The 20929-nt window shown below is 42.6% G+C and overlaps 1 protein-coding gene across 3 annotated transcripts; it reads right to left on the reverse strand.

Moving 5' to 3' along the window:
• Positions 1-3443: 3443 nt before the first annotated feature.
• On the reverse strand, positions 3444-20790 carry TMEM218 (transmembrane protein 218). 3 transcript variants are annotated; one of them, XM_037841877.1, is made up of 5 exons: positions 20686-20790; positions 12609-12691; positions 12077-12187; positions 11092-11194; positions 3444-6928 (listed from the first exon to the last, which is right to left on the reverse strand). In XM_037841877.1, exons 3-5 carry the CDS (start codon positions 12184-12186, stop codon positions 6794-6796), a joined length of 348 nt encoding a protein of 115 aa, XP_037697805.1. In that variant the 5' UTR covers position 12187; positions 12609-12691; positions 20686-20790; the 3' UTR covers positions 3444-6793. The 3 variants fall into 3 exon arrangements, with proteins under 3 accessions (XP_037697805.1, XP_037697804.1, XP_037697806.1); XM_037841876.1 differs by having other exon boundaries at positions 12046-12187; positions 20640-20711; XM_037841878.1 differs by having other exon boundaries at positions 20640-20696.
• Between the last annotated feature and the right edge of the window lie 139 nt (positions 20791-20929).

The following is a 20929-nucleotide window of genomic DNA, read 5'->3' on the forward strand; positions in this document are numbered from 1 at the left end:
GGTGGGATGTGGTGGGAGGGACCAGCTTGGGAGAAGCTGTGTTACACATTTGTGCCACTAGATGGTGAGATACTCCTGTAGTAGAGCCCGGAGGGGGCTTATGGTCCCTACCTGTTTCCCGGAAGGGACACAGAGAAGAGGGGGTTCCTTACTTGCCACGTCCCAGCTTCCTTTCTGCCGCAGAGGCCAGGGGAGTGGGGTGGGGTCCTGTTCCTCCTTTGCCTCATTCAAGGTCTCTCCCCCAGCCTCAGCCCGTTTCCTTGTCTAGAAAATGGTGAGAACATGACCTACCTCAGGCGATCGTGTGAAAGGAGACAAATAAGGATTAAGGCCACTCTCTGCCCTTGAGGAGCTTATCTGGTCAGGGGCATAAAATAGGAATATGAAGTATTTAAAAACAATGCAAGGAACAATCCATAGAGGTAGGAACACCAGTTGAGAGGCTCCACCATTCATTAGCCCAGTCATGGAGGGATAGGGGCTGCAGCGGTCAGTCCAGGTGACAAAGGGAGGAATAAGGGGAAAGGCTCAAGGAGGGAGAATGAGTAGGACTCGGGTGCTCAGTTTGATAAAGCAGTGAGGGAAGGGGAAGAGGGAGGTTAAAATGAACAACTGATGTCAGGCATTAGGTTCTAGAAAGTGAACACAACACCTTAGCTCCTATCAGCAAAGTGCAGCCTCAGATAGGCAGAGGGCACTATGGGATCCGAGCCTGACCCTAGAAATGAGGACTTGGGCTGTCAGTGGGAGTTTGGGAGATACCAAAGCTTGGGGAACCCCAGGCCTGAAAGCCAACCTTTTGTACTTGTCTCCCAGGTCCTAGGTTCTCTGCCCCACCTCAGCCCTGGGCACTGGCTGCTCACGGGGGATCTGGCACCTGCCTTCTCTCTGGGCCTCAGCACTCACGTGGGGCTAATGCAGGAACATTACATTAATTAGTTATTCATTTAATTTAACTTCACATTTGGTCTCAATTAAGCCTAAAGTGTTGCTCCTTATAGATGCAACAATAGCACTTTTAATTAAAAAGCAATAACTCTTTGCATTTCCCCTTTAGAGACCCACTGGGAGGCTGGGCTAGTGTGGGGGGAGGAAAGAAGCAATGAGAAGAAAGGGAAAGAAGCTGTTGCTAGATCTCAGCACTACGAGTCTACCCCAGAGACCGAGGTGGGGAGAAGGAAAGTCTTAACGTATCTTGGGTGTTGAGGTGAGGATGGAAGGAGTTGCTGCTGGGAGCCCTGAGAATCGGAGAGTGGTACTGGCGATGAAGGGCTGACCTTGTACACAGAGGAGTGGGGGTAGGGAGAGGATGGAAGATGGGGGGTGGAAGGCGGCCATCCTTAGAGATGGACGAATGGGGCCATATATTCTGTGGTAGACAGAATAGTAACTGCCCAAAGATGTTCCCGTCCTTAATTCCCAGGACCTGGGAATATGTTAGCTTCCTCGGCAAAAGGGACCCTGCAGATGTGATTAAATTAAGAATATGGAAATGGAGAAATTATCCTGCATTATCAGGGTGGGCCCAATGTCATTACAAACTCCTTATAGAGGAGAAGTGTCAGAGAGAGAATTGACGATGCTCTGCTGCTGGCTTTGAAGATTCTATGAGCCAAGGAATGTGGGCAGCCTGTAGAAACTGGAAAAGGCAAAGAAATGGATTCTCCCCTAGAGCCTCCAAAACCTGAATTCTAGCCCTGTGAAACCTATTTCAGATTTCTGAACTCCAGAACTGTAATATAATAAATTTGTGTTCTAAGCCACTAAATGTGGGGTAATTTGTTATAGCAGCAGAAGGAAACGTATGTATTCCCATTGTGAAAGTGGGGCATGGTCAATTTGAAGACAGGAAAATAATTCCAGAAAACAGAAGACACCTCTGTCTGAGTTTCCCAGCTGCTATGACAAACACTGCACGTTGAGTGGCTTAAACAGGAATTTACTGGCTTACAGTTTTGAGGGTAGAAGACTTGCTCCTCCCAGGGTTGGCAGCCTTCCAAGGCCGGCATGATGCAATCCTTGAGGGTCACTTGCTTGAATCCCTATCTCACGTCACATGGCGACGTCCTCTTCTCTTCTGGGTTCCTTCACTTCTGGCTTCCAGCTCCTCCCCATGATTAAGACCCACCCTCAATCAGTTGGGCCACACCTTAATTAAAAATAACATCTTCAAGAGATACTATTTCCAATGGGTTCAGACCATTGGTCTCTTGTGCAGACCAAGAACATGTCTAAATTGGGGTACATGATTCAATTCACCGCAACCCCCAAAGATTAAAAAAGTGAAGGGGATGGCCTCATCATATTTAGGTATAGCATGACTGCTGCCTGTGTAAACACCACAGTGAATTCTCTGAGAGCAGGGCCTGGGCTAAATGCACATCCTTTACAATATCCAACAGGATGTGACGAAAACCAAAGAAAAGGAACTTTCTCATTCTGTGGTGTTGGGCCCTGATTTAGATCTCTGCTGTCGTTCCTGACATCCCAGGAAACTGAGACAGGAGGATGTGTGTTGGGGTGGAGGTGACATGGAAATAGTTTTTTCCTTGAGTAAACAGCATCCTACTCTTAATTCCAATGATCTGTAAAGACAGGAAGCAAGGAAAAAGAAACATTCTTTGCTTGTGGCTTTGATTCTTCTATTGCCACCCATGAAAACCAACCCAGGTATCAAACATCCCAGGTGCTGTGTTCGTCTTCCTTAGAAACATCATCTAGCTGCTCAATTGTTTAGTGTCTCTAAAGCAAGGGGGGAGCAAGCCAAAACCTATCAAGCGAGAGACTTGCCTAAGACCCAGGGCTGATCAATGAAATCATCTCTGAGGGCCCGCATGTCTTTTTAACTGGTTTGCCCCAGACTCTTGTCCAACCCCAAAGATTCTGGGTTTTCCACTAGACTCAGCTGCTTCTCCTGGTATTTCTACCAAGTGGATTTGCATTGCATGACCTTATTCCCTCCTTTTCCTTTGTTTTCATCTTATGGTACAACATAGTATAATATAAAGAGCTTAGATTCTGGAGCCAAACTGTTTGACTTCAAATCCTGACTGCTCCAGATCTTAGCTGAGTGACCTCAAGCAAGTAACCACACCAGCCTCTGCTTGTTCCCCATCTGGAAATGAGGATCCTAATAGTATTTCTTTATAGGGTTGGTATGTGGATTATACATATTTGCTAAATATAATAAAAATTGTGATTTTAGCATGTGAAGAATATATTTTCAAGTTCTGGGATGGAACTAGAGATTAAAGATCAAACTTTTGAACTCTAAGAACCCTTCCAACCCTGAGTTTTTTATGCTCCTATGAGGAAAATGAAAACTTTTCCAGATTTACTCCTATTCCCAATCTGGAAATCTGCTCCTAAGTAGCAACAGTCAAATACTTAGAAGTTTAAGCTGAGAAGTTATGATAAAATATTTGTTATTTGTACCATAAATGTTAATGAGAATTCTTTAATGAAACTTTTACCATTTTTGGAAGTGGGTTAGGGAAATGGCAATAGAAATAGCTAAGAGACAGCATTAAACAATGTAAATATAAGGAGTTGTTTGAAAGCCAAAATGATTTTTAAACTATCTGAGAAATGAGCTGTCAGGAATCCTGATGTCATGTTTCAGCCCTACTACTAACTAGTGTGAAACTTTTTAAACCTCTTCACCTCTCTATGCTCACTTTCTCATCCATAAAATAATTGCAGCAAGTTTCTTCACACATTGAACAAGAGAAAATACAACAAAAAATGCTTCAACTGCAACAGCAATGAATTAAGAGTTGATAGAAAAGTTTACATCTTAAAGAACAGAACAAGAAATGGACTATTTTGTTAAGATAAAAACATCTAAAAATAATTTGGGATGGAGTTATGAAAACAGTGTGGACATCTCAGAGCTTAGTTTGCAGATTGGTTTACACCACCAGGAACAGTGCTTTAAACCCAGCAAGCGTGCAGTAAATGGATGACGGAATGGCGATACGTGTTGCATGCACGAAGGGATGGCTACACCCTCCCTGGTCCAAAATGTGGTACAATAATTCTGATGCATTTAGCGACTAAATATATGATACCAGGAATCAATTAAGAATGTTAGTTTTACTTCCATTTTTATAAATGAGAAACTTACTAAATTTCTCAAAAATCTCCCAGTGTGGGGCAGGGGCAGATCAACAGGCTGTGTTTGGCAGGCTTGAGAAACTTCTAGAACATAACCCTCAGTGTCGATCCAACAGATCTCTGTGTTGCAGGGGTAGAGTGGTGTCCTGCTAAATTGGCTTTCATCAGGATTTGATTTTAAAAGGTTCTGATATAATCTGGTTTCTTATAGAGAAGCCCAGACTCCCTCTCCCTCTCCACCTTCTAAGCCACGGAGACCACCACAGTCTCCTTTGCCAAGCGGTCTGCTCTGGGCAGGGAACAGTGCACCATCACCTGCTCTAAGGCTCCCGATCGAAGACTGGTTAGTGGGTCCCAGAGATGGGGTCATATCACACCTTGGTCACAGGGATGCCCCGTGCAGAACTCTCAGTGAAGTTCAATTTGTGCCCTCCTGGAATTCCACTTCTTGGCTCAACCCCATGCTTTTTCCCAGGGTTGGATATGACTCCTTTGAGTAGGCAGGTAGAAAGTAATTTATCATTTATTTATTTCCCCACAGCTGGCAATTAAAAACTCAGGATATAGGTGTCAGGCCAAGCTGAAATATACTCGGTACAAAGTAGATTTTTCTTTTCTTTTTTTTTTTTTTTTTTTTTGTCTAAAGCTCAGCTTCTAATACACAAGCCTGTCCTTTACATCTGTGTAAAAAAACATTAGCTAGCAGTGGTATTTGGGGATGAATTTAAAGTTCCCAAGTTTAATATACTTTTCTCCATGTATTCAACCAAAACCTCATGCCTATTATCCATCAGTCTAACAGCTGGACACCTCTTTTGGGGGGAGAATAAAAAAGATGGATTCGTGATCAGCACAGCCTACAAGACTTTTCTCAGATTTGCTTTATCAGCCAGAAGTTGCCCTGGAGAAGGTGAAAAATGGCAGCCTGTGCTTACAGGGCCTCAGTGTCCCACAGGGGCTGGCTCAGCATCTTGGCATGGAGATTCATGGTGCCTGAGAAGCCTCAGTGCAAGAGGCCAGAGAGCAGCACGGTATCACGCAGCCCCCCAGTTTGCCCCACTTCCCTCAGCGTTTCAGTGTTCTCTCTTTCCTCCAATCTGTCTGGAAGGCTGTTTCTGTCTTTTCTTCCCTGTGGGTCCTGGGCCAGATTAAGAAGCTGTTTCCTTTGAAGCTTTCAATGCTAAAGCTTTATCTGCAAAATTTTTCCAAACTGAGTCAGATATAGTTCAAGAGTAGGGATAACTGGACTTGCCCTCACCAGCTAGCCTACAGTTCAAAAGTCTCCAGTTCTCTGCTCTGGGGTAGAGGCTGGGTGACCTTCTCTACACTGACAGCAGGAGCCATGGAGGAAGTTAAAGAGAAGTAGCCCTAACCTTTCCCAAGGTCAAAGTTCCAACATGCTTCTTCTGTCTTCCCAGCCCTGGATGGGCTTTGGAGTTTGCCAAGCCTGGGCTGGCACTCCGTCTATTATGTGGAATGTGGGCAGTTAGTTATTCTCTTTAAGCCTCAATTTCTTTCTACCTTAAAATGAGGATGATGATAAATAGATTGTGGGAAAAATTAAATAAATTAAACTTCAAAGCACCTAGTGTGCTACTTGCATATTGTGTGTACTCAGTTGATGTTCTCTTTCCAACTTGTTTTCTGGTTCTGAATTTTAAGCCAGGAGATTCTTCTTCAAATAGCTCTAGGGAGTCAGGATAAGCCTTCCAAAGTGGAACCAGCCCAGAGCCCCTTCATTTAATGATGAAGCTCACTGGTCTGGGATCTCAGACAGGTATAAAGTTATATCTAATCCTGACAATATACCTTCCTCATCAGCTTTGGAGAAAGGGCTATGAAGATGCAAAGAGATTACAATAACCCCAAATAGGCTGTTACAGTTATAGAATAAGGCACACAGAGGCTACAGAACCCCAGAAGAAAAAGAACCCAAAGACTACATAGTTGTAAGACAAACAACCAGCATTTCCATACCCTTCCTCTAATCCCCAAGCAAACTTAAGATATAGTAATACTGGATTCAGAAAGCTGTGGCCAAGAGTTTGAAGTGAAAGTTGGCCCTTTGTTGCTTCTGTCTCTGTCTTCTTTTGGATTGCTTTGTTAGAGTAGAGGGATGGGAGACCCATTGCCTTTATAGAGTTCTGTGGAATAACATGTATGGAGCTATCAATAACCAAGATCTGAATAAACCTTCCAAATCATTCCATTAAAATAACTTTTTGAACTTTGAGTGCCTTTCCTTTCCAAATGATCCCCAACCTTGTAACTAGGAATTTTACATAGTATCAAAAAGCATCAGATTCTTCTGCCTATTGGACAGCAGAAGCCAAAGTGCAACTTTCCCCCAAATCCCCTGGTAACATCCTGATTGAAAATCTACTGTAAGCAGGTCACTGATACCGTTCAAAACAGATGGGAAACCCAAGGTGCAGGAGCTAAGAAGACAGCAACATCCCTCTTAAGCTGGTGAGAATCTATCCCCATGGGGACAATTTTGCAACCCTGTTTTGGAACTCAGGACTCAAGGGACTTGTCTTAATGATGGATGGATATTCCTCAGATTGTAAGGCATGGAGAAGCTGTCAAAATAAAGCTCTGAATAGTGCCCTATTCTGCTCATCAATGACATCAAAATGAAGGAGGGGAGGACAGGGTCTTGGTTTCCCCAAAAGGATCAGTACGACCGCAGTGGTTTGGCATAGATTGGCTCCAGGATATGATGAATCAGAACCAAGAAGAGGCTTCCAAGAAAGACAACACTGAGGAAAGTCAGTAGGACATAGCGGCCAATGAAAAAGGCATCCACAATCTGGAGAAAGAAAATATCAAAAACAAAATTACTTTCACTTCGGCACCCTGCCTGTGTTAATCTGAAATCTGTGATGAAGGGGTCAAGTTTGTTCATGTTTGTAACTTCCAGTAACATCCTGCCTGGGGCATCTTCTGTAAATGGATTAGAAAGAATCTTTTTCTCAACTCTCTGAGCAGGAGGTACAAGGTAAAGGAAGGAGTAATGAGGTGCATGGAACAAACGGCTCAATTTAGGAAGTTCATAAACACTTTGAAGTCCCCAGATGAGTTCTTTTATGTTGTGAAATCAGCTATCTGAAAGAGTTCATGAGACGCTTTCTTGGTCCTAGAAAGGCCCATTTTTGTTGTTGTTGTTAACTTTTTATTATGGAAAATCTTAAACATATATAAAAATACAGTAATATAATTAACTCCTCACTATCCAAAACCAAGCCCCAACAATCATCAACCCATTGCTAATTCGGGAGAGTTCATTTTCAAAATGAAAAGGTGGCTCTTTGAAGCGTTCCTCAGAAGAGCTCTGAACCCCAACAGTCATTACCCAGCATTCCAAGGCATACGGAAATGGTCATTTACCTGAGATACTAAAACACTAAGAGAAGCTGCGTCACTGGCCCCAGATCACACTGTTGGCTCCCTGGCAACCAGACTCGGGGCCCTGATGCCCTTGGTCTTTGTTGACAAAAAACCTGTCACTGCTCCCAGGGAGGAATGTAGACCTGGCACCGTGGGACGGAGAACATCTTCTTGACCAAAAGGGGGATGTGAAAGGAAATGAAATAAGCTTCAGTGGCAGAGAGATTCCAAAAGGAGCCGAGAGGTCACTCTGGTGGGCACTCTTATGCACACTTTAGACAACCCTTTTTAGGTTCTAAAGAATTGGGGTAGCTGGTGGTGGATACCTGAAACTATCAAACTACAACCCAGAACCCATGAATCTCGAAGACAGTTGTATAAAAATGTAGCTTATGAGGGATGACAATGGGATTGGGAAAGCCATAAGGACCAAACACCACTTTGTCTAGTTTATGGATGGATGTGTAGAAAAGTAGGGGAAGGAAACAAACAGACAAAGGTACCCAGTGTTCTTTTTTACTTCAATTGCTCTTTTTCACTCTAATTATTATTCTTGTTATTTTTGTGTGTGTGCTAATGAAGGTGTCAGGGATTGATTTAGGTGATGAATGTACAACTATGTAATGGTACTGTAAACAATCGAAAGTACAATTTGTTTTGTATGACTGCGTGGTATGTGAATATATCTCAATAAAATGATTAAAAAAAAAAAAAAAAAAAAAAAAAAACCTGTCACTGGTGTTGGTTCTACCTACTTCTCTACTGTATAGTGCCAGAGCTACACTCTGACCAGATCCAAAAGGTGGAGCTTAAATTTGGGCAGGAAAAAGCAATTTAATCTTCAGACCTAATGGAGCAGCAACCCAAAGCAAGTGACTGGGTGACTTTAGAGCTTCCAGAAGCTTTGAAAACCTCATACTTCTAAGTGAATCCAAAACACCTGCAAGGTGTCTGTGGTAAACAAAATAATGCCCTCCCCTCCAAAAAAAGAGGACCATGTCCCAGTGCCTGGAACCTGTGACTAGGTGAGATCACATGGAAAAGAGGAATTGAGGTTGCAGATGGACTTAAACCTGCTACTTGGCAGACCTTAAAATCGTGAGATTTTCCTGGATTATATGGGTGGGCCTAATGTTACCACAAGGGTCCTTAAAAGTAAAAGAGGGAGACAGAAGAGAGGGTCAGAGAAGGATGCAACAAAGGAAGCCAAGTCAGAGTTATGCTACGTTGCTGGCGTTGGAGACAGAGGAAGGAGGCCACAAGCCAAGGAATGTGGGTGGCCTCTAGAAGCTGGAAAGGGCAAGGAAATGGATTCTCTTTTTAGAGCCTCCAGAAAGGAATACAGCCCTGCCAACCCTGCCAATCCTTTGATTTTAACCTAGTGAAACTGCTTTTGCACTTCTAATCTCCAGAACTGTAAGATAATAACTTTGTGTTGCTTTAAGGCACTATGTAAGTAGAATTTGTAAAAGCAGCAACAGGAGATGAAAACATACAGTACCTGTCAAATCCAAGCCCTTTTATGATCACTGAGATCCAAAGACACCAAGAAGAAAAGGGCTGCAGATGCCCCAGCTGCTCCGCGGATTACCCCAACACTCAATTTACAACATAGGTCAGTTTGATAAAACAGCTTTTACATAAATTTAACCTTGGCTCTAGTACTGGACAAGTCTCCTGTGGGCTGCCTGTTTGCTCGTTGGACACGTTTCACTTTTTAATTAGCCAATTAGCAGGCCTCGGGTGCAGAAGGTCCAGGTCATGTATTATTGATGTACTGTTCAGCCTGGCTGCTGCAGGGCCCAGTTCTCAAAATCTGAAAATGAGAACTCCAATTCTGCTGGCCATGCTGACAAACATATTCTGCTGAAACTCCATTCTTCTCTGCTGGGTCTGAAACTCATATGACAGAGGAGAGAGGGATTGATTTCAAAATAGTTTGCTCTGTGCCCTCCTTCCGGTATTCACGCCAGCAGCAATGCAGAAATGGGACAGCCTACATCACTCTCCGCATTTAAAAGACAGGGAAACTGAGGTGTAAAGTCCCCCCCCACACACACACACACAGATGGTACTTACACCATCAGAGTAATAGCTGACAAAAGACCTGGCATGTATGAACATAAATCCTTAAATCTGTGTATCATTTCCCTCGGAGTTTGCAGAACCAACTTCCTTCCTGTTGCCAGTTCTAGAGAGCGGTGTGTGTCATTTTTAATTAGAAAGCATACAAATTTGCATACTGTTCTCTAGTGTTGAAATGGCAACCCATGAGCTCTTACAGGCCCCCGATATTCTATTGGGTCCCCAACAATGAGGGAAAAATCATAGCTTAGTAGGAGTTTCTGCCTCCAAAGAGAAAGGACCCAAGTACTGACATCTCCTTGGTCCAAGAGAAAGAAGACCAAGGTGAAAAATGCCATTTTGCAAGGAAAGGAGACCAGAAGAGGGGTCAAATGGCAGGTTGAGGTGTTTATGGGAAAAAGGACATTGCTTTTTTAAGAAGTATACAGAAATTGTTAAAAATTCAGGTTTTGAGGACAGACTGGGTTTGAATCCTTGCTCTGCCTCTACCTATTTATGTATGATCTAGGGCAAGTCACCTTTACCTCTAAAGCCTCAGTTTCCTCGCCTATAAAAAATGGGGATAATAATTTTACTTACTGAGTACAATTAAGATTGCCCTGAGGTTTAAATGAGTTAATACAAACAACATGCACAGCACAGGACATGGCACATGATTATCCCTTGAAAAATGTTAGTTATCATCATCGTAACTATTTAAACAATTAAAATGGAAGTTGAAGGAAAGAAGCTGCATGAAGGAATAACAGGACACATGAAGTTAACAGCATTTATCAGGCCCCTGGGGATGTGAGATGAGCAGAGCATGGTAAGGCCAGAGCCTCAAATCAGGAATGACCTGGGAGGTCTCTGAGAGTGATGATAAAAATCCATTTAAAGAAGTGGGGCAGATGTGGTCCCAGGAATGGGCCCAGAGGAGCCCCCAATGGCTGTTAGTAATGAATCCATCTGTATCGACAACTGCTTTCCGCAAGAATGCTCTTCTTGCCTCACTGCTCTTCTCTTTGGAAATTATTCTCTCCACATCGGGAGTGGGAAAATTCAAACCCAAGGAGATGGAAAAACATGTCGCTCAGCACACGGAGGGTCCCACATCGGTTTCAGCCCAGGATCTGTGTCTGTGAGCTGGGGCCACCAGGAACAGGTGTCTCCATCCCACAGGCCAGGGCTACTCTGTTCCTGACTCGCTTTCCCTCTCTGTCCCCAGGAGGGCGAGATGCTCCTTCAACGTAATGCAAGTTGGAGATGAGATCAGTTCCGGTGAATAATTTGATGTTTTTGCAAGGGAGACTCAGAGTAAGATTCTTTTCCAAGACGAATGGGAAGAGGAATTTAAAATCTCCCCTGAGCTTTCTCCATCATCACTGTTTTAACTTTACAATTCTTCTAACGCATTTCAGCCACCCTGACATCAGGGAACACTGCAGGACAGGACAGACAGCTAGACCAGGAGAAACAAGAGCTGTAACTCAGAAGGCAAATCAAAAGCAAGAGTTTTACCTTAAATTCGACCTCTGGGGTTGGGGATTCACTAGCCCGGGGGAAAAGCAACAAAACTGATGTGATGATCAGAGCACCAAGGAATACAAAAATGACCGAGAACCTGGGACAAAAAAGACGGAAGGATTAATCGCAGTGTTTCCAGTTTCCTCTCAATCGGTTGGGCCTGGAGGGCTCCTCCCTGGGGCCAATATTCTGTGTTTCAGTCCTTTAACACTGCCTGGAGCTCTGCTGTCCCCACTGCCCAGTGACCTGGGAAATGCCTTCCCTTCATCCCCAAAGCCCTTCTTCCTGAACAGGTACCAGCCACATGAATTCCTGTTTAACAGGGAAATTTCAAATTTCTAGGAAAGGGAATTTGAAGTTTTTATTTTTGCCTCTGCACAAAGTCATGGATATAAAAAACCAAAGGGACTCCTCTCCCAACTCCACTTCTAGTTTGGTTTTTTGGACCAGAATACTTTGGTAAATTATGTAACTCCCTGCAACATATTGACACTATCTGGCCAGATAGTTCACCTAGTCTTTTTAAAGCCTGTTTATGGCGTAACTCTGCTCAGAAGTCAATGCCTCACAGACAGGGCCAGCCCAAGTCACCAGAAACTTCTTTCGTTTCCCTGGGCCAGGTCTAGGGCCTTAGAGATTGGACCAAGCATCTGCTCTGACTCTGAACAATTAAGAAACACACATACAACCCCGAGAAATTCAATAGGCAGCAAAAGCAGCCTCTGTCTTGTCCTCTCTTCTGTCCCTGCCATCTCCTCCACAGCGAGAAGTGAAAAATACCACTTTCCTTCCCCTCCTACCTCTGCTTCAGAGCATAAATAACACAGTTGGTGCCCATGATAAGAGGTTAAAATGCAACTCATTCAAACTGCCAGTAATTACACAAATGATCCTTGGAATTCTAAATGTTTAATGAGTGTCAGCAATTTCGCGTCTAATTGCCTTTACCTGGGACTCCCGGCTGGAAAGAACGGCTCACCTCGCCACCCCGGGGGCTCTGGCCAGCAGCACACACAGCAGCAGCACCGACACCCAGAGCAGGGCCAGGAGGAAGACGCCGGCACCCACTCCCAGCACCGTGCCCGCCATCCTGTGGGGGAAAGGAAGCATCAGCCCCGCTGCCCCGCGCTCCCGCAGCGTCAGGCTCTTCCGGGTTCCAGGGACTGTCTTCCATGTGCAGCTCCTGGGTTTCAGGAAGGCATCCCCCAAATACCAAAAACCCAAACCCCCTATGGGGGACTTTTTGATGACTGGTGTTAGGAGGATGATATCAGTTCAGACTCCCTTCTTGGGAAGGGGGAGCCTTTCTCTGGGGCTGGCAGGACACAGTGGCTTTCTGCTCACTCAGGATCTGAGTTCTGGTTTGACTTCTTGCCTCAACCTACAGGAGAAGGCTGGCCCTCCTTGCTAGAGGGCACTGGGACCTGGCATTCTAGTACCAATATAGAAAATGAAGCTCTCGGGTGAAACTGAAGCTCCTGGGTAAAATCATGGACTGGGTTTTGACTCACCAGGCAAGACACAAGTCACGAGAGAGAAATTCCTACTGTACTGTCGAGTTTTTATTTGCAAATGGAAGAAGACTCCAGGGTCCCTGAAAAAGAATAGTAGTTAACAGCCGTCGCCATTTTTGAACATCTACTATGTGCTATATATACTTTATGAACCTATCTCATTTGCTCATGGCAGTGACCTTCCGAGAAAAGGATAATCAGGCCCACTTGACTGAAGAGGTGAGTGAGGTATACCCAAGAAGGGGTAAGACTGTCTGACAGCACCTCCCCAGATTTTCCATTTCAGTCTCTGAGACAGGACACAAGCAAACAAAGGCCTCCTTAGGTTGCTGGCTTTCTTTACCCCAATGGTTTAAATTCCACAAAAATTGTCTATGAAAAGTTCGGTATAAAGATATTTGAAAGGAGTTCCCATCCATGAACTACTAAACAAAAAATACATTTATTCAATCAACATTTACTGTAAAGCACTGTGCTACCAAGCTGAGGCTCACAAAGATAAATATGACCTCTCTTCTGATAGGAGCTTAGGGTCTACTGGGGGAAACTGTCATGGAAACAACTATCTCTATTATACTCTAAGTGGGTGAAGAAAAAAAAGTAAAATGCCATGGGAACAGAGAGGAGCTGGTGAGCAGGTCTTTACAAAGGAGGATGGGCAGGTTGGGAAAGAGTGAGGGTGGCAAGATGACAGATGAAAGGGAAGGGTTGGGCAGAGACAGAAGGGAAAGGAGACAGGGCCCGGGTCCCCCAGCTTCTCCGAGCTACTGTGCCGCATTCTCCCCCGATATGCGTCATCTCAGAAAGGGTTTCCCCCTCGCTGGGTCTTTGTTCTTGCTGTTTCCACTGCCTGGAATTAACTCCCCTGCCCAAACTGGCCCTGTGCTATGTTCATGGCTGGCTTCCCATTGTCCTTCTAATCTCAGCTTAAATGTCACCTCTTCAGGGAGGTCTTCCCTGATTGCCCCTTGACAATTGCTCTCCATCACCCCTCCATGCCTAATTCCTGCAGAGCACTTTTTACAGACTATAATTAATAAAATTAACTGTATTTTTGTCTTTCTAACTAGAACAGTAAACTCCATAAGGGCAGAGACTTTATATCTTGCTCACCATGGCACCCCAGTTGTTATACACAGATGGTGGTCAACAGACATTTGTTAGATGAATAAATGAAGCAGTGCTAAAAAGTCCAAGAAAGTCAAGTGAGGGAGTGACAGGAACATAGCTAGTTTAGAAAGATAACTGCAACTTCTGGTCAATGCACTGGACAGTGCCAACGTGGGGAGTGCCTCCCACAAAAGCAAGTATGTATAAATGCCAGAGAAAACTATTTAATACAGAGTGGAGCTCAACAGCAATACAGGAAAATCCTTAAGTGCTATAAAGAAAAATGTGACTCAAAGCCTGAGCGGTGAGCAGCAGGTGAAGCCCAGATTCTGCGGGTACTGAAACCAGATATTGACCTTAGGAGCTGCGGGCTGGGATTTTATATCCAGGCCTGGAAAGAAGATGCAGCCTCAGGCCCACGATGCAGAGAGCTGGTATCTGAGGACAACGGGCTCTCAAAGGGCTGACCAGTCTTTGAAGTGACTGGTCATTTATGGGGACTAAAAAATTTCCACTGACTCAGAAGAAAGCTGGCCAAATGCCTTAGGCAATGGGTGGAAAAAGAATCAGGCAAGTGAAATCTGCATCACATGCAGGTGTGGGGTGCAAGTCACACTGCCTACGTGGTATGGGAATCCCCAGCAGAAAAATTAACAGAAAAACTAGACTGATCCCGGGAAATGCACAGGATCCCAGCAGAGACAAAACCGAGACCCCTCGTAGGAAGGTCACCATAGGTTGGCATGGAAGACTCCTGTGGAAAACAACTCCCACTAAAGGTGACTGCACAGGAGAAAATGCCAAACCACACAAGGAAACAACTGCCAGCAAGTCGACAGCTGTAGCAAAGAGTACATGTGCCAATAACTATGGTTAAGAGAACAATCTGAAAGAGACTGTAAAAGTCCAAACTGTTCAAAGAGATAAAGAAAACAAAGTCATAAGACAAGAATAGGGCAAACAGAAAATTCTAGAAACAAAGAAATAATAATAATAATACACTTCAATGGCTAAGTTAAGCAGCTGAAGAGAGAATTAGTGAATTAGTCCACAGATCTGAGAAAATTTCTTAAAATAAGGCACACAGTGTGAGATGGAATATAGCAAAGAAATTATTAAGAAACATGGATATTTGAATGAGATGCTCCCATATACATAAAATAGGAGTTCCAAAAGGAAGAACAGGAGAATGGAAAAGCGACAGTATTTGAACCGATGCTGGCTGAAGTTTTCCAAAACTGTAAAAGGAGAGGAATCTTCAGACTGAAGGGGCACACTGAGTCCCCAGTTAAGATAAAGTTAAATTTCAATTCAGTCTTCTTATAGAGAACAGCAATAAACAGCAGAGACAAGAAGATATCTTTAAAACTACTAGATATAATAGATTTCCTATAAGCTAACAGAAAATGGCAAAATACAATGGAAGATCTTCAAGCTGCAAAGAAAAATAAACATCTAACAAGAGTTTTATACCCAGGAAACTATCATTCAAAAGTGAGTAAAAATAAAGATATTTTCAGACCTACAAAGACTGAAATGGAGTTTGCCAGTTTGCCTGTCATAGATCTTGGGTGAAAGAGCTACTCAGAGATATGCTTCAGCAAGAAGGGAAATGAACCAAGAAAGAAGGCAGGAACTTTAAGGAGGAATGCTGTAAAAATTGCAAGGAAATGCTGATGATAAAAAATTGTATAACAATAATAGCGACAAATTTTTTTGAGGGGTTAAAAACAAGGGAAAACTAAAATATTAATCAACAGTTATATGGAAGATGGAAAAAGACAGTTCAGAGTTAAAGTATTCTAGGGTTAGTGCTTTGCTCTGGAGAAGGTGAAAGTTAATGAGAACCTGTAGGCTTTGTGAAGCTAAATATGCATGTTAAAAAAACATGTAGGTAAACACCAAATAAAAGAGAGAGAGTGAATAACTTCCACACTATATAGTAGAGTGAAAAAAAAATGAGGAAAACAGAAGGCAGGAGGGGAAACAAACAAATAAAAAAGGCAAGAAAAATGGAAATTACAAAATAGGATTGTAAAAATAAACCCAAATAGGGTTGCATGACATAGTGCATGTATTTAATGCCAACAAATTATACACTTAAAATGGTTAAAATAGCAAATTTTATGTTATATATGTTACTACAATAAAAGTTAAAAAAACATAACAGTCATCACCATAAATGCAAACACATTATCTCATATAGGATTTTTTTTAAAAAACAGCTCTTTACAAAAGCTACACCAAACACATACTAAGAGAGGCTGAAAATAGAGACTGAAAAAGACATACAAAGCAAAAACTAATGAAACAAAAAGTGAGTCAAACAAAATAAAACATAAACTGGTAAAGCAATATTAATATCAAGCAAAATAGAATTTAAAGCTTTGAAAATTACTACTAAGGATAAACATTCCCCAAAGTAATAATTTCTCAAAAAGATAGAACTTGAAACTAATACAAACCCAGCAACAAAGCCTCAAAATACATAAAGCCACAAGTGACAGACTCATTACAAGAAATGAACAAATCCACAAATTTGGTGGGTGATTTTAATACAACTCTTTCAAAACTGATAGATAAAAAATAAGAATAGATACACAACAAAGAGGATATCCAAATGGCCAATAAATATGAGAAAATCTACTCAATTAAACTTTGGGGCTTGAAGTCAGAATTTGGTCACCTTTGTGGGAAGCAATGACTGGAGGAGGGGGCATGAAGGGAGTTTCTGGAATTCTGAGAAAATCCTGTTTCTTGGTGTTACATGGTTTTGTTCATTTTGTTAAACTGTACCTAGCTATACACTTATGGATTTGTACACTTTTCTGCCTGTATGTTATATACTTCACTAAGACTACATTTTTTTTAAAGTGTCTTAAGAGACATATCAACCAATTGCAATATGTAGACCTTGTTTGGGTCCTAATTCAAACCAACCAAATATAAAAACCTTTTATAAGACTACTGGGGAAATTAGAACACTATCTGGATATTTGATGATATTAGGAAACTATTATGTGTGTTTTTTTAGTGAAAAAACAATTTTTTAATGGATGATATTTTGGTGTTTTTTTTTTAAAGATTATTATACACATATATACATACTCACACATAACACATACTGCCATTTATAGATAAAAGAAAATGGTATCTAGCAACTTCAGTTATCTGGGGAAGAGGAAATGAAGGGGGCTAACATGAAACAACACTGGCCATGAGTTAATCACCGAAGGGTGAAGGGTACATGGGTATTTGTCATGCTGTTTTCTATACTTTGAATATATCTGAAACTTTCCATAATAAAAAGATATGTTTGTATGTATATATGTATAACTAGGAATAAATACAACAAAAGATGTATACGATTTTTATAGAGAAAATGATAAAACTTTATTCAGAGTCGTAAAAAAAATAAAAAAAGATCCAAAAAGAGAAATAACCCATGTTCCTGGATGGGATGGCAACAAACAGAAAGATCTCAATTTTCCTTAAATTAATCTATAAAATTCAATGAGAGTCTAACCAAAATCTCAAAATAATTTTTTCTGGAGCTTTAAAACAGATCCTAAATTCATATAGAAGAGTAAAGCCCAAGAATAGCCAAAGCAATTCTGAGAGCTGGAATGGAAACTTGCCTTTCTTGTTACCAAGCTACATCATAAAACCAAGGTAATTAAAACAGTGTGAGAGGGGGGCGAAGACAAACAGACCAGAGTGGAACAGAGAACCCAGAAACAGATCCGTGCATGCATGATAACGGTGTAAGCGACAGAGTGGCTTTATGATTCAGTGGATAAAGGAATTCATAGATGGTGTTGGGACAAGTGGTAATCCAATAGGAAAATAATAAAACTAGATCTCTAGTTATATCCTATCCAGAAGACAATTTTGGATGGAAAATAATTTATAATAAAATAGCATATGTTTAATATACAAATGCTCAGGTTGACTACTCCATAATACATAATGAAGTACGGTAGTCAGATGCTTGCACCTAAACTTAGAATCACCCACGCAGACTGATGTGGGTGTGTTGTGCTGGCAACTCAAATACCACGAGCTGTACTGCCTTGGTTATGTGATTTTCTGAGTGGTGAACAACGCTTTAACATTAAAGTTCCAAACCACAACTAAGATCAATTTTCCCTTGACTTACACTCAAGTTGCATTCCTGGAAATTTTACGATATTAAACAGTGCTCCAAAATACATTATGTGCATGTGAAAACTGAAGTTAGGTTCTGGGCTCAGGTAACTATAAACAGGTTTTTTTCACCTGAATGAATAGTCTACAGGATATTCAGAAGTCGTGAAGGGCTGTCCCATGCACTGCAGAACATCTGACATCCCCAGGCCCTGCTGTCAGCCCCGTTAGTGCCTCCCAATCACATTAATATGCCCTCATAAATTCCAAAATGCCACCCCCTCCATGGCACAGCACTGCCCCTTTGAGAACCAACGTTCTAGAAAAACTCTTGCACAAAGAGACATGTACATGGATGGTCATTGAAGCTTTATTCATAGTAGCAATGTATTAGAAAAAGCCTAAATGGCCACCAATAAGGGAATGGATACAATGTTACATACTCATAATGAGCCCTTAAAATGAATGAACTTGATTTATATGTAGTGATATGAATATATCTTAAAAACAATGTTGAGTGAAAAAAGTGAAACCTACTATATGCTACTGCTTGTATTGTTAAAATAAAAAAACCCATTAATTAATAATAAATATTGCTTATGATGCAACATACACAGTAAAAGTATAAAAATATGGGCATGAATGATGCAGAATTTCAGGCAAGTGTTTATCTCCAGGGAGGGAGTGGAGTGGAGCTGGGAAGAACAAAAGGGACCTGAGCTAACTCACTGATTTTTTTTTTTTCTTTAAAAAATTATTTTTAAACATATGAGCCAAAACGTTATTATGTATTAGTTTAGTTGGCAGGGCACAGGTGTTTGTTTTGTGATCCTGTGTAATAGTCTCTATTTTTAAAATAATTCTTAATGTTTATCAAGGTAACTGGTGGCAAGATACATAGGAATTGGAATCAGAGATGCGTGATTGATTAGGAGACTATCGCAAGAGTCTGAACTTAGCAGTGGAAACGGGGAAGAATCCGGACTTTGACCAGCAGTTACAGAGGCAAAATCAGTGGGATTTAGTGCCCTATTTGCCACAAGGGATAACAAGGGAGAAGGCATCAGAGGTGACTCAGGTTTCTAGCTTGGTTCACTGAGCTGATGGTAACAAGACAACCATTTAAGTTTAATTGCTGCTGCTCTGGATATTACACAAATCACCAGGAAGACAGACCAGCTCTAATACCTAATGGTAGTTGAAGCAGGTGCCATTGGAAACACTGCCCTTCTATCCACCACAGGAGCTTAAAAATTCATGTGACATTGGGTTCCACATATGGTATGGCTTTAAAGTAACGTGATTAAATATCCCTGAATTCTCATGAGAATGGGCTTCATCACTTTATAACCAAACCATGTATATTATTACTACATGTGAAAAGGAAGGTCTAGGGTGCAGTACAGGGAGCTGATGGAGGGAAGGAATGAAGGGCTTGTCATTTTGTCTTATTAATTCCCATATTGAAATAGCTAAATGATTATTACTGAATAACGTCTAATAAAAAAAACAAAAAGTGTTTTGCTTTAATGTCTGGGACTTTTGCACACCTCCTTTAAGAACTGATGGTTTAGCCAACCTGATTTCAAGAGTAAATCCATTTACTTAACGTTGGTGGCACTTAAAGCAGGTACACTGGACTGGGAATAAAATAATCCACGGCTGAACACCTTGTTTAGTAGCTGACAAGATTAACTGAAGAGTCACTTTCCCCCTGCTGTGGTCATACTGAGATCTTTTGGAGGAAATGCAGTTTGTCAAAAACTTTTTCGATACACATAAAAGTATACATAGTGCATTCTGCACAGTTGAATTTGCATACCCCTTCAGCCAACTCAGAGAAAATGGATGGAGAGGCAAGCAGGAATGTGACAGGCCTCTGCACATAGACTACTGGAATAAAAATACACTGCTCACCACCACACTGACCCATCATGACAGAGACCACTAATGACCATGATCAAATGACTTGACCGCTCCGGCAAAGCAGATTCCGAGAGTAACAGGTAACCTAAGGCTGCAAATGACTCAAGCCCTTGAGAACAACAGAATTCAGTGGGCTACAGGAGTGAATTGCCCTTCTGAGGGATTTCTTTTCACTTACTTTGACAGCTGTTGCAAACCTTTAAAAGTAAGTGGGGGGTGGAGGACTTTCACATATTCCTTTTTCTATGTTCAACACTTCAGCAATGTTTGAGCTTTAAAATGGTAGGATACTGTCTTTGTAATTTTGTAATTAAGCAAAATGCAAAACTGGGAAAGACGCATTGCAAAGCTACCTAAATACCACCGGTGTGGCATCATCGCTTGGCACCTGGATGGACGAGGGTGGGCCCTGAGGGGCTGCTGGGTCTGAATTCACAACACGTCCTCGCACTTCTCCCGGGCGGGGTGGGGAGGCAGGTACCGCCGTGGCTCGGCGTCCCTGGGTCAGGGGCTCCCGCCCCAACTTGATGCTAACTCAGACCGGCGCCAGGAAGGCATTTCCGCCCTGGCTCATCTTCAGAATGCTCACCCCGGCTAGACAGAGGTTAAGGTTTCTGTCATAAGGTATCTGAATCAGGCACTGACCACCTACTTTCTTACGAGCATGAAAAATAGTAAGTCCTCCCTCCTCTACCTCCAATTAGGGATTTACTGGCCGCCGGGCCTTGGATCCAGATCGGAGGGAGGGTGGCCTGTGAAGTCCGTGCACAGGCATCCGCACCACATCCTTCCGGCCTCCCCACCCCGAGCCTTCTCCCCTGTCCCCGACGTCCCCGCTTTCCTCACCTGCGCCCCCTCATCTGGCTTCCCCTCTACCCGGGCCCTTACTCACGCCTCTCAAGCCGGCCTGTTTCAGCCCACGGGAGCGTTGATCTTCTTATGACGAATCACAAGTAGGCTTTCATCTAAGCTACTCCATATTCGCTAATCAGCATCGCTCTTTCAATGCCCAGCTTTTTCCTTATTAGCTTACGCCCGCCGCGGCTCCGGGCAGCGCCGAGCGTGATGGGCGGGCACGTCGCCCTCCGATTGGTCGGCGCCGTGGGTCCCGGGTCCGGTCTCAAGTTCGATTGGAT

The sequence above is a fragment of the Choloepus didactylus genome, chromosome 6 (assembly GCF_015220235.1).
Source record: "Choloepus didactylus isolate mChoDid1 chromosome 6, mChoDid1.pri, whole genome shotgun sequence".
In the NCBI taxonomy this organism is placed as follows: domain Eukaryota; kingdom Metazoa; phylum Chordata; class Mammalia; order Pilosa; family Megalonychidae; genus Choloepus; species Choloepus didactylus.

What these genes read in the sequence shown, in the direction of transcription:
- TMEM218 (XM_037841876.1), bottom strand. An exon ending in TTTCCAGCCGGGAGTCCCAG is followed by an intron (nt 11,195 to 12,045) that starts GTAAAGGCAATT and finishes TTTTTGTCCCAG; the next exon opens with GTTCTCGGTCATTTTTGTAT. An exon ending in CCCCAGAGGTCGAATTTAAG is followed by an intron (nt 6,929 to 11,091) that starts GTAAAACTCTTG and finishes TTCTTTCTCCAG; the next exon opens with ATTGTGGATGCCTTTTTCAT.